Source organism: Anoplopoma fimbria, chromosome 11 (genome assembly GCF_027596085.1).
Source record: "Anoplopoma fimbria isolate UVic2021 breed Golden Eagle Sablefish chromosome 11, Afim_UVic_2022, whole genome shotgun sequence".
In the NCBI taxonomy this organism is placed as follows: domain Eukaryota; kingdom Metazoa; phylum Chordata; class Actinopteri; order Perciformes; family Anoplopomatidae; genus Anoplopoma; species Anoplopoma fimbria.
The window spans coordinates 18720668-18734904 of record NC_072459.1 but is presented as its reverse complement, the minus strand read 5'-3'; the positions used below and the strand labels follow the sequence as shown (position 1 = coordinate 18734904).

General features: G+C 41.4%; 1 protein-coding gene across 2 annotated transcripts in view; it reads right to left on the bottom strand.

The window, feature by feature from the left end:
• The window catches only part of smg1 (SMG1 nonsense mediated mRNA decay associated PI3K related kinase), a 59227-nt gene extending 50420 nt beyond the window's left edge, over window positions 1-8807 (bottom strand). The window contains exons 1-5 of one of the 2 annotated variants that reach the window (XM_054606754.1): window positions 8399-8807; window positions 4991-5139; window positions 3415-3567; window positions 2156-2292; window positions 500-558 (exon numbers count right to left, since the gene is read on the bottom strand). In XM_054606754.1, the coding sequence (XP_054462729.1) occupies window positions 500-558; window positions 2156-2292; window positions 3415-3567; window positions 4991-5139; window positions 8399-8475 (575 nt within the window). In that variant the 5' untranslated portion in view covers window positions 8476-8807. The remainder of the gene's footprint in view (window positions 1-499; window positions 559-2155; window positions 2293-3414; window positions 3568-4990; window positions 5140-8398) is intronic. The other variant, XM_054606755.1, reaches the window with a different exon arrangement.
• Window positions 8808-14237: the final 5430 nt, after the last annotated feature.

Here is a 14237-nt window from a genome sequence, read left to right as displayed (position 1 = left end):
CATGAATATAAAACAATGAAAAAGTACAGCTTCACTGTTTACTGAACTTTATTGTCTGTTTAAACTGTTAAAAAAAAAAAAAAATTGGAATCTTTCATAGGTCTAAAGGCGGCTTCTAGCAAGTGGTTGATGAAACTATTAAAGTCATGTCTTGAACCAAAAATCCTGCTTTAGCAAAGTGGTGGTGATGTGAAGTCATGTGACCGTGGTGTAGTTCCTTTTTAGCCTAACCTAGGCTTTTTACTTCTGCCAATGGTATTTACGCTTCAAAAATCATAGAAGCAGAGTATATTTGTCAAGATTATCTTACTGAACAAAACATGAGGTATCATAAACTTGTGTTTGCCATAGAGCTTATTTTTTTTAATCCAAAATCCCATTGGCTTTTTGTCGATGCCAACTTCCAGGTTGGCCAACAACAATACGTCATCCCTGCAGGACTCTTTATGTTCAGAATGGAGCCCAATAAATCTAAAGCATCTAGGCAGCTTCCTCTTACCTCTCATTCAAAATGTCATTCAAGGTGCTGAGGATGGTGTCCAACTGTTTGACCAGGGTCTGTGCAGGATAAAATACAAGGTTTAAGGTTTCAGTTATTGTGTATGACACAGGTTTGCCTGTTTGTGGGCCCATTATGAATGTAATCAGAATCCTATGTTATACAACTGCAAAACAGAAGAAAAGACTAAACCAAATATTTTGCAGGGGATTCTGTTCTTCCCCAAGGACAAATGCAAATTAACAAAACATTGGTGAATGTCAGTATTTTTCTAGAAAGTGTGTTTTAAGAAGATATTTCTTCTTAAGGGCAGCTGGTGAAAAAGGAAAAATGGGCTTCATGCAAGAACATTTACATATTCTTATTTTAACTTTTTCTTTTTTTTCCTGTCACATCAGATTCAGCAGACACTCCTAATTTCAGATAACTGTGTAAATGACCAGTGTAAACATAATGAATGAACGCCCCAATAATACCATAAAAGGCCAGGAGTGTTCATTCATGAAAGTTTACTACAGAATGAAGGAAGAACTTTTACAAGTTGAGGTTTTAGCCATTCTTTTGGAGATCTGTATAGGAAAATCCAACAGCATAAGGAGGGACCTGCTAAAGAGTGTGGTTAATGCCGTGTCACCTGAGGGCTGGGCAGCAAGGCCTTAAATCTATATGACAGTATCATTTTGAATCACAGACGGCAACATAAAATGTCAATATAAATGCAATGCTATGGCAACTGCACGGCATCATTTCAATCATGAGTCAATGTAAATCATCAAAAAATTTGAGTGTTATCTGTTTACTTTGCTATTGACAACTATAGTGGTTATTTGCAGAAGACACGCAATTCTAATGAATAGGAAATACATAACTGTAGTTTTTGGAAGTAGATTTAATGATAAATGATAGTTTTAGGAAGTTAAACAGGTCATAATTCATCTCAATAATCTACTTTATATTGCTGGGAAAATAACTGGTTTATGTTTCTCACCAAAACCACATTTATCACATAATTTGAACACATCATGACAGCTTTAGAATTTACAATTGTGTTAAAATGTGCTTAAATCTATCTTAGGTCTGTAAAAAAAAGTGGAGATTTCCATTCTAATAGTGAGTAAATCTGTATCTGCAATGGAGCAGTTACATTTTCCTGTCAGCTACATGCAAAGTACAACGTTTTCCTCTGGAGTAGAAGTACACGACCACACATTAAATGTCCTGTATTTCAATCTTTATTTTGTGTGCAGAGTGAAAGAGAGGCATTATCAGTGCAATGTACTTAAATATACTTAAAGTCTGTTCAAGGTAGAGTTTTCACTTTGATATTTTAATTATCATTGATTTTGTGAGTAAAATCTATAAAAATGCCTCTCTGGAGGTAAATGTAGTAGCATACTACAATGTTTTCCTCTTAAGTAGAAGTACACAGTAGTATACAGAGATGAGTCTAAGTGCTTTTGGGGCCTTTTGTAAAGTATTTTGGGGCGGGTGTATTACTGAGGACCAAGAAAGTGTGAGTTAGTGAGAAGTTGTTTGTATGAGCGGATCTCCAGAACCAAACATTTGGCCCGTTCTGAGCAGAGATGCTTTGAACGGGCACTGCACATGTTCTGTATTGAGGTGGTTTTTAGGGGAAAGGGAGAAAATGTGACTGACCACTTTGCTCTCGCCGTGGCTGATGAATTCCTTCAGCTGTTTGAGGGTGGCCAGCCTGCGGTCGCGATCGTCCTCCCTGGAGACCCGGCGCAGGAGGTTGGCCAGCCGAGACTCATCTGAGTGAGCCATCCCTCTGTCTGCAACAGTAACGCCACGCGTCAGTCACAACACACTCACTCCACTCAATCTGCTGTACCACAGCCTGCTGCCATCCGTGTGCAGGCTCAAATGCTCATCATCAGTGTTTAGGGTTACATATACCTTGACATCAGGAAATCAACCACATTTGAACTAGTTGATATTGCTCATTTTTCCATGAGTAGCTACTTGTGTAGCTATGAATGATTCATTGGATTTGTATTATCTTGCGCTGCCAACATTGGCGTGTTTGCTGCCCGGGCTGACATCTGAAGACAGCCCAGCATTAAATCAAATCGCACTCCATGTCATAGACTTGTTGAGGGCTGCAACAACTAATCGATAAGTCATCAAATTTCATCATCTATTAGTTTGGTCTATGTCATGTTGCACGGCATGCTCTGTGTGGGCAGTAAACCAGCCAATGCTGCGTCTTGTGTAGTTTCTGCAGCGGGTTACAGGAAATGACAGTAAAGCTAAGAAAGTACCGAGGCAAACGCATGACCACAGGTCCTAATTCAAAAATAAAGCAACAGTGAGGAATACCCTCCATCAGTTTTCTCTACGTTTTGTAATGGTTCACTGTAGCTGGGCCCCTGATTAAGTATTTTTTTTTAAGCTGAAGCATGATTGAGTCTCCAGCAGTGTGGCGTTGGTGTTGGCTCCCAGCGGGGACCAGCAGAGCCGAGAGGAGAAGCTCTGCTCCTGGAGGATTAGACGCTGCTGCCAGCAGCTGAACTCTCCTCCTCCCTCCGGAGCTTCTGTTTGCAGTGAAGCCAGATCTGGGTGTGTCCACGGTGGACTGGTCTCTGCTGGAGGCCCCGCTGGAGTCTGAGCTAAAGGAGCTTCTGGTGAACCTGCATGACTTCATCTGATTTCACCGGAATCCAAGCCGGTGTGTCCGATGACGAGCTTTAAGAATAACTATATAGAAACAGACGGTCTTCTCTCTGATGGTCTAGTTTACTGATGGAGGTCATATAGAGGATCAAGACTAAACTGAGACTGATTCAGAACCAGGTAAAAGGTCCTCACTGTAACTTTAAGTAAAAGTAGCAATACTACAGTGTAAAAATTGCTGTTCACATCTTAGAATATTGGATGTTTGTCAGAGATCTTACCCTGCAATTTCCTCATATCCTTTGAAGCTAAAGCACGGTTTCCATGCTGAAAAGGAGTCAAATCCGTGGTCACATCATTGGGCCTCAACTCTTGCCCCACCGACTTCCAACCAAATGTAGTATCACTGACACCTTGACCAGCTTCATATCCATCTAAGGGACACAAACCATGTTAGATTAAACCAATGTATTACATCCAAAGTTGTATTTATTTCATGCGTGTTTGAAAAAAAACTGTTTTGATGGATACATTTCTGCTACACTTTTGAAATACAATCAGATTAACATAAAGGCTGCAGCAGCGGAATAGTCATTACTGAATTATCATCCCTTAGCTGAAGAAACCAGGACATACTGAATAAATTGAGCCAAATTGAGCAGAACAGGTAAAAATAACCTCAAATAAATACATAAACAATCATATGATCACACTACACATACCATTGAGCAATCAATCCTTTTTGTGCCAAGAGCTAGAAAATAATTAAATATTTGTCACTGTAAGTGTTCTTTGATTTAATCAGACGTGTCACTGGCCCACTAGTGCAACAGCTACAACCCGTAACACCAGGATTGCCTGCCTGCAAAAGTCTCTAAACACAGAGATGAGCCAGCAGCTAGCAACTAACAGGGCTTTTTATCTCTAGGGGAAACAAAGGGCAGACGTTATGGTTCAGCCACAATGAGGCTCCACCACCATGGGTGAGTGCTGCACAAAAAAATTGAATATTATTCGCAGTCACAATTTCGGTTTCCTACAATTAAATGAACTAATCGTCTGGGACATTGAAGTTTAAAATGCCTGCTCCTCTCAAAGAAAACTGTTTTGGCTTCACTTTTGGAAATGACCCCGGAAGTACCTAAGAGGCAGCCATGATAAGAGCTGGTCGACTTCTGCTTCCTTGCTTCCTTTCTTATCTCCTTTAGCATAAGCAATAATGGATCATGCTTTACAGAAGGAAAGGAGACAATGCTGTCTCATGATCACTTGCATTTAAAAACATTTTAAGCGACCGAATAACATCAGCTGATGCCGTTTAATTGTAAACTATGGATAAATTCAAAACATCCTTACAGGAGGTGCGATTCTGTACAGGTATTATTTGAATGGTACAGCATTGAGTTGTCACTGTAGAACACTCAGGTGGTATAAATGAAGCTGCTAAAAAAAAACATCCATTTGCAGTAGTGTACGTACAGTCTGTTTCTCTTGGCATCGTGGTTGTTTTTTCCTTAAATCTTATGAATCATTTAATCTTTCCTTGACCTCATGACATTTTCCATGGAGGTCAAAGAAAAGAGCATTGCCCGTTTTGTCCCCGTTAGTGAGGGGCCAGAAGAATGAACCACACTATCAGATCCAAGCAGACAGATACAAGCTAACTTTGAGCAGAATGTGTTTTTTGGAGAAAAATTATTATAAACATAATTTCCCCAAAAATTATCTGGTATGTATTCAGTGCAAAAAACAACAACAACTTTCGTAGACCAGCAGATACATTGTGGTAAAACTTAGGATCCAGATATCAGAGCAATCCAAACCAGTTTAGTAAGAAGTTTAGAAAAGGGGCCTCACCCTCTTCCTGGTGTGCATCTGCAGGAGCGTAGGCATCGCTGGGCACCGCTGGCTGGTCAGGGCAGCTAGAGGGCAACACGTCATACAACGCTGCTGAACCAAGCTCTCTAGACTTCACTCCGTCCGGGCTCGATGACACACTGTCAACTCTGACACACAAGAAAATGACAAATCTTATGACTGAAGCAACTGCATGGCATCACATTGGGATTGGCTTTGATCAATCATATTTTACTCCACGACTGAAAGGGAATCCCATATCGATATGGGATTCTCCATGATTTAAGTCACAATAAATTCTCGATTCAAAATCAATTCCACTTGATGTTTGACAAAGCTACTATTGTAAAGAAACGTGGTGAAGTATGCAGCTTTTTCATGGAACTGCAATCATTTGCAAGCATGTTGAAGTCTTCTGCCTGAGTGAAAATAATCAACTGAAAGTGCACTTCACTCACCACCACTAATAGCTGGAGGTCTAGGTTTAGCTAGGAGTCAGAGTCATATACATAATGTATAGTATACACATATAGAATTGAATCAGCCATTGTCACTGATATCAGGTCCAGTTATTTGAGTTAGTATCAGCCATTCCTAGTCATAACATAAAAAGGTATGAATCCATGACATAATGGACAGGGTTATGTATTCAGGTGTTCTTTAGAATGCCAAATCATTTCTGAGTTTCTGTCTAGAAAGTGTAAGATCTTGGGACAGATGCCGCTACTCCCATCATACTTTGTGAACAGCCTAACTGATGTACAGGTTATTGCTGCTTACCAAACAGGACAGCTTCACCAGGGAGAGCCATGTTGGACTACAACATTGTCCATTTGTTACTACTTTGTTTTGACAATTCTGCTAGGTTTGGAGAGAGTGGGGACCTTTTTGTATTGATTCCACTTTAACCTCAACTCTATGTGTCTAATCAAGTGTTCATAGTACTGATTGTAAACTAAATGCACGTGGCCTACAGCAACTTTTCCCACCAAGTAGCCAGTTGCATGGAAAAGGTCGACATAGGCTCAGCCTGGAAGCCAGAGGAACATTTGATTAACAAACTTCACTCATTTTTGGTGTATTGGTGTTTAAAATGATGCATCTTACTGCAGACTATCACTGTGTTAAAATGTGGCCCTGTAAGGTTTAGGCCCTTGTTCAAAATGTATTTTCTCTGCCAGACATAAGCCTGGGGAGGGGTTATTTGGTAGGTCATGTGTGTGACAGTGTGCGGCCATGACTGAGTGAGAGTGCACCTGTTTTAATTCCATGGCTCATCTCGCATTCTGCTGCACCAAAATGCACAAAATGTGGGGTAGACAGTTATTGCTGCGTGTTCAAGGAGCTCTTGTGGTTGCAGTGACTCAAACTTCAGAACACCTTTTAATCCCAGTTTCATACTCTTCACTCACTACTCTTAACCGGCTCCTGGCAGGTAGGGGCCGCTAGTGATCACACCCCTGAGTGCAGCTAGAACCCCAGCTACTACTGTGCACTGAGAGACACAGTTGGGTGGAATACGTTTGAACACGGTTTCTGTTTTGGACAGTGTGTTTCGCTAACAGAACTACCAGTACACAGAATGCACACCATCTCTCTGCTGCTCATTTTTATTTAGCTGAAGATGAAAATGATAAAGATCAATGACATAGGAGGCATGATTGTAACGCCATATGTGTTCCAGCAATAACGCATTTGGTGATTTGGGTTTGAAAAGGCCTCAAGGTTCAGTGGATTTTGAATGTTAGATATATATTTGGATCTTGGCTCAACAGCGTTCAGTAGCTTTATTTCAGTTAATTCAAGTGTGCAGTAAAGGTTAACAATGTCAATGAAATGCTGATAGAACACTGCATCACAATCCTGCTCACTGACAACACATACACACGGTTACTTTAGATTTCCTGAGTAACAAATACAATAAAAAAAATAAAAAAACTAATATCCAACCAGGATTTACATTCTACAGACAGTAAACCGCCCCTACTTAATATGCTTCGCCCTGCGCTTTGATAGCGGCTAAATGAATGAGGACATGAAACAGCGCGAGTGGCTCTGTAAGAGGGATGGAGACAAACTCAGGGTTTGTTAATGAAAACCTGACAGTGAGCAGGTGAGGTTCAAAGAGTCAGTTACCATGGTAACATACCCAGAGTTAACATTCCCTCTCTTTCTGGAACTCAATGCCCACAGTATCCCTCATCTTAGGGTTTACTAAATCAGAGTTTTCACTAAACTTGCTTTCTGAAACAGCGCCCTGGTTGTATTAATTCAAATCACACAATACAGCATTCGTATAAACTCACGCTGGCAAAAAAAAAATGAGCTATTGTGACCGTATACAGCTCCCCAACCATGAATCTCAAAAAAATAAATGTTGTGATAATTTGTGACACTATGGTTCCATTCAAACTTGTTTAGGAAGATGTGTACTTTGAGCATAATGTCAACTCAAAATAGTAAAGGTATTAGTAGGCTACTAGATTGTGTCCCAGAACACATGTGTCAAGACAGGGACCCCGTATTTGGTTAGGATGCAGGGCCATGAGACTCTAGAAATGTATATTGTGCATTAATTTGAAATGCATTCGATTCAAAGCTGTTCTGGGACGTTCAGGGCCGTTAAGAGACTGGGGGCCTTGGGGCCTTTACCCCACTAAAAAGGAAACACAACCACCTGATGTAACAACTATCGTGGTGTAACGTTAACGTACGTTAACACATGTGACGCTAACGCAGGAGTCTAAAGCCGCCAATAATTGCTGTGTTGACTTCTGTAGTCGCTTGTTATCAGCTCGAATAGTTACAAGACAAACTCGGTCATATAGTTTCATGTAAACGTGTTTCTTTACATATATCCGGAAGTTCTTTAGGAAGTTGATAACGTTGAATTGTTTGCTCGGCTAACCAGTTAGCCAGCGCGAACAGTACCATGGTGATGCTAACTAGCTAGCTGAACGAGTACAGCTCATTTAGAGTTTCAATCCCCTTGTGGTTCATTTAAAAACCACTCAGGTGAACCAGTATTGTAGCGCATGGGACGTTTAATGGTTTTACTAACGTGTGTGGTATCGCTTGCTGTCAATGCATGTTGACTGAGTTAGCGGCAGGCTGGCAACGTTGGCTAACCAGTGCTCCTTAAACAAAACGAGCTAACGTTAGCCGCCGGGCTCAGCAGTCAGCAGCGGTCGGCCTTAACGGTAGTGTCTACTGTGAGGCAGGCGATGACAAAACAACGATTCAGAACACATTGAGGCACTTATGATAATCGTGATATTGCAATGATATAGTCAACAGACAAAGTACCCCCCACCCCCCATAGATGGCCACAACTTGAGAGCAACACAGCATAGGCCCCAAAGAGTCAGCGGTGTAGTATACCAGCTTCCTCCCGAGTGGAACACCAACCTGGGCTGCCAGTCATTCCAGTGTGGCTGCAGTTTGTGGGCGCCGCTGAGCCGAGACCCCGAGGCTTTACGGCTCATTACCTTTTAGAGAGTTGCATGACCCGCTGGCCGCGGTAACCGTGTCGCTCCTCGGGGTTTGCTTTTCACTAATATGTTTGTCAAGTGTCACAAATCGGTTAGCAACTCGTCGTTATTGCTAGCTTATGGTAGTGTTTCTTCTTCTTCTTCGACGTGTTAGGGCGGTTGGCATCCTTGGCGTTGCTTTACTGCCATCTTCTGGAGTTAACCTTTACGCTGGTTAACAACTTCTTCTTCTTCTTCTTCTTCTTCTGCTGCTGCTGCTTTTGCCGCTTCTTCTTATTCTTTAGCTTTTAATGGCGGTTGGCAAACGGCTTTCGGGTCCGTTACCGGTACACATTAACCTGGAGTGTGGACCAAGGATCTACCCTCTTTCTTATCCGTAAACAAAAAGCAAATAAAATAATTGTACAAAAAAGAGTATTACATTTTTTTTTTAAATATTTCTCAAAGTAATATTTCTCAAATTGTATTTATTAGTGTTGTTGATCCTAAATAATCTAGAAGGAGTTTCCAACACTTGACACCAGAATGTTCCTTTAGTAAATCACAGATTTTTCCAAAAAAACTATAAAACATGATCCACAGTTCCTTCCTCTCCACATAATTCACACTTTCCACAATTACGCTTTCCAATATTACAAAGGCAACTTTTAATACCAGAATGACCATTCCTTAGTCTTGTCATTCATCCTCCAGACCCTGCACTCCAGATCAAGGGTTTATTTTTTAAAGGATAGCTTCCTTTAGATCCTTTATTCCATCCTTGATATCTGTTGTCTCAAGACTATTTAAGGTCAAGCCAAGTGAGAGAACAATGTCAAGAGTTCGGCCCTTGTCATGAGTAGGATCATTGACAGATTGAAAGAGAGATTAAAATACTTAATAAACTGCATAAAATCAGTGACAAGCGCATGTGATGGGTAACACATATCAATGTTAAAATCACCAAGTATTCAAATTCTGTCATATTTGGGCACAATAAGAGTCAGAAGATTAGAAAATTCCTGAATGATACTCACCACACAGCTAAACCTTGTTTGGCTATAGATTTATTAAATATATGTATATTTATAATAATAAATAATAATACATTTTATTTATAAAGTGCTTTTCACAGACAAGGGTCACAAAGTGCTTAACAACAGCGAGAATTACAATCAGCAGGAAAACGAAAACAATTCATAAAAAACAAGACATAAAACATTTGGGGTTAAGCGTCTTGCCCGAAGACACATCAACATGGACTGGAGGAGCATGGACGACCTGCTCAAAATAAAGGAGGAGAACTGGCCTCAGACAGAGGTACTATATAAAACAGTGTTAAGAAAATAATATTCAGTTGGTCTCAAGAGGCTGCTCCTGTTGATTCTTTGCTCAAAGAATAAACTCTATTACATCAAACTCTGACCTTTTCCAGTGATTCATCGAACATCTTTGGGACACCAATAGCTGCAAATTACAGAATAGACTAAAAGTTGGAGTAGTAGTTTAGACTTTATCAACTGGCCCAGTCTGAACTTCTCTTTTCCAACATTAATTAGCGATCCAGCCGAGGAGGCATTTGAAGGACTTCTGAAGACCTGAACCTGAGTGGATCAACCTGCATCTCAGAACAAAAACTAATGTCACCAAATTGTGTATAAACTAAAGTCACTGGTTGGACAGAGTTGGATGTAAGAGCAGTGTAGATAGTACATGTAAATACTGCTAACATAAAAAAGTTAATAGCTGTGTAAAATAGTGAAAACAAAATTCACAGGTGCAAGACAACAGACGCGAGTTAGTCATAGTGTACTGGGCCTAATAACGAAAATTGCATTTCTAGTTTTTCTTACGAGTATATTGTGGGGACTAGCTGATTATTTTCTGTAAAAAGGAACCTAAGACTGTATTATTCTTATTAATTGTACATACTTTTAAGTTGATTAACACTGATGATTGAGGGAGACAGCAGCGAAGATGAGGTGTCTCATTTAGAACACTATGAGAGTGAAGATGATGTAGAAACTAAACGAATAGGAACACATTTCTCTACAAAGATCATTCAAAAGCTTTAGCAAATCACAAAATGTATAAATCTTAAACAAACACTAGAAGAGTTTCCACAAGTTCTATGGCAAGGGGTATTACACGGATGGTGGACGGCAGTGACACTCACACGATCCAGGTGCAGTGGCAACTTTCTAACCCAGCACTAGGGATACCTGAAGGGTTTGGAATAGCCGGGTAAAATGGGGTAACAGTAAACCCACGGCTGCGTATCACAGTCGTTCCCAGAAAAGTTAGGTGGGAACAGGCAATTTTGAGCACCTTGTTAAAACTCATGAAGAGGATGTAAAGAAAGAATCTAACCCTGTGAGAGGAAGGGAATATAAGCCATTAAATACTAGTGCTGATAAGAACCAAAGGGTCGGACCTATCAGCTCAAGGCAAGAGATACATGGGGGCCAAGGCCACAAAAGGAGGTGCGATGGCACAGGTGGAGTGGGTAATAAAGCAGCACCCAGATCATAAAAAAACAGATCCAGCAATGCATGAAAAAATGGCATGGGCCACAAAAGGCCAATTCCAATGGCCAATACAGGGAATCGTCGATTACACACACTGCAATGAAGTGGAAGCCAATATTTCAAATTGAAAGACACAAGTTATAAACAAGAATTCAATTCAATTCAATTCAGTTTATTTTGTATAGCCCAGAATCACAAATTACAAATTTGCCTCAGAGGGCTTTACAATCTGTACACATGCGACATCCTCTGTCCCAGGACCCTCACATCGGCAAAGGAAAAACTCCCCTAAAAAACCCCTTTAACAGGGAGAAAAAAGGAAGAAACCTATGGGAGAACGACAGAGGAGGGATCCTTCTCCCAGGATGGACAGAATGCAATAGATGTCATGTGTACAGAATGAACAGCATAACAGAGATACAACACATTCAATGTATATGACATAAATTATTCATATAATAAGACTACTTATAATAACAGCAGCAATTATTATAGTAGAATTATAATTATGAAAATAGGGATAGTAATGTGATTAATAATAATAATCGAAGTAGCAATGGGTGTCAGTCGGCTCACAGCAGGAGGCACGACTACGGTCCAGGTACCACAACGATTCATGGAAACCTGCAGAGCGAGAAAGCAAAAAGGGCTTCAGGGTGGAAGTAAAGCTAAAATGCTTAATGGTACAGGTAATATATAACTGGGTAGTGAATGTGACTAATAATAATAATGGTGGTAGCAGTCGGTGTCAGCAGGGCCGTAGCAGGATGCACGACCACGGTCCAGGTACAGCCACTATTTATAGAAGCCTGCGAAGCGAGAAAGCACAAAGACTCCAGGGTAGAAGCAAGTCAATAAGCGTAATAGTACAGGCAATAATAATAGTAATGTGACTAATAATGATAGTGGTAGTAGTAGTGGGTGTCAGCAGGGCCTCAGCAGGTGGCACGATGACAGTCCAAATATAACCCTGATTCCTGGGAACCTGCCAGGCGAGAAAGCACAAGAACTGTTAAGGTGGTTTAGGTTAGGAGTGTGTAGATGCACTCAAACACATTGTGCACCATGTGGAGAACTACAGGAAAAGAAATACAAAGAGAGGAAGAGGCAAACAGACACTTGGCCAATAAACTCACGCAGCTGCAGCTGAATGAACTAACTGTGACTCAGTGTTATAGCAGGGTCGACCTTCAATAAGAGGAAAGAGAGGAAGAGGCAAACAGACACTTGGCCAATAAACTCACGCAGCTGCAGCTGAATGAACTAACTGTGACTCAGTGTTATAGCAGGGTCGGTTTGATCCCCGGCTCCGCTGGTCCATGCCGATGTGTCCTTGGGCAAGACACTAACCCCAAATTGCTTCAAATGAATAGGCATGAATGGTTAGATAGTCCTGCCATCAGTTTATAGATGGGTGTGAATGGGTGAATGATCACATGTAGTGTTAAAGCGCTAGAAACGTGCTATACAAGTACAGTCCATTTTCCATTTACCAAGGCAAACAAAGACAAACCCAAAGCCCAAACCCCAGTGGTGACATCCAGTAAGCAGCAAAGGTGGCACCTCAGATGCCAAGCGTACCCCAAGCATCCATCCCAACACCGCAGGGGCAAGAACAGACAACGCCTTGCCGTTCTGCAGCTACACTGTTGCCTCCAATTCATGTTCATGTTAACCAGCCAGACGCTCAGCAGCCCAATACATTTGGTGGTAACTATCATCCCAGACTGGGACCAGAACAACCAGGACGACCAGGGCAAAAGAGGTGGACCAACTCGCTATAGAGGGAGAAGAGGTCCTCCCCCAAAGCAATACAGATGCTCCAAATCAACCCCAGATCTAAAAGCAGAACCAACTGCTGATCAGTGTTGGGGATATGGACAAGTTGGCGATCGCAAAAAAGGAACTGTCCAACCAATACTTGGACAGGCCCAGCTGCAGATTGGCAATGAGGGTGCCCAGAGAAGCCTAAGGGGGGAGTAATGTCCCCAGTTGTATCAACACAACCACAAGATGAGTCCACCATAGCAGTAGTGATACACCATCACAACTTCATGGTGGACACAGGTGCAATTTCTTTACGCATTGGGAGAAACAGCTCAAGTCCCCCCCTCTCCAGCACGTCTGTCAATACAGAAGGCTTCTCTGAGAAAACACAAATAATACCCCTTACACAGCTGGTCCAAATGCTGTTTGTAGGTAAAACTATAGTTGCAAATCTACTCTACTCAGCTGACACCCCCATCAATTTGCTGGGAAGAGATATCTTGTGTCCCATGAAAGCAAAAATGATGTGCACTAGATGGCCTCTACGTAGACTTCTCCAAAGACCCACTACCAGGAATGATGCCGGTACCGGTACTACAGGAAACTGGCAATCAAAAATAAGTGCTGTATATTGGCTTCGACTGATGCCACAGTCTAGACCAGTGGTTCTCAACCTTTTTTCAGTGATGTACCCCCTGTGAAATACTTTTTTAGCCAAGTACCCCCTAACCAGCGCAAAGCATTTTTGGTTGAAAAAAAGATGTAATACTAAGCGCTCTGTCATCAGTGTCTGATTTATTAAACTGTCAACACTGACGATTGCATTGTTGCATTAAATTCAGTTTATGAACTTACACTTGTATTTTATTGAATATTTATTAAATAACAATTTTTAAAGGATTTTTGAATGGATGCTAATTTTAAATATATATTTTTTTTAATCTCACGTACCCCCTGGAGTGCCTTCACGTACCCCCAGGGGTACACGTACCCCATTTGAGAACCACTGGTCTAGACTGCTCCTGGAGTGGAACATGTGTAAACTGTGTGTGCAGGCACAAGTGGGAATGCTGACGAACCAAAACTCAAACTTCATTGTAACCTTATGTATGATGAGCAACAGCAACATAAAGATAATGAAGGCTATTGGGAAGAGTTGCTTCCGTGAGCAGCTGTAGCGGTATCCTCCCTCCATCTGAGCTACAAGACTGGTTTCAAGTCAGGTGCTCCACCCCTCACATCACACTCCTAGTGGCACAGGGACATGAAACACAGGAATTGGGCCAAATGGTAAAAGCAGCAATGCATACACAAGAATGGACACCTACTGATAGTCAGTACATCCACATATCAGCAGGGAAACGATACATTAGGATATCATTCAGGGCATGCCATGAAGGGCTAACAGAAAAGTCTTTAGTGAGCAAATTACCCAAGACCTTGCTAACACAGGTACCACAGGAACTATGGTCAAAACGTAAG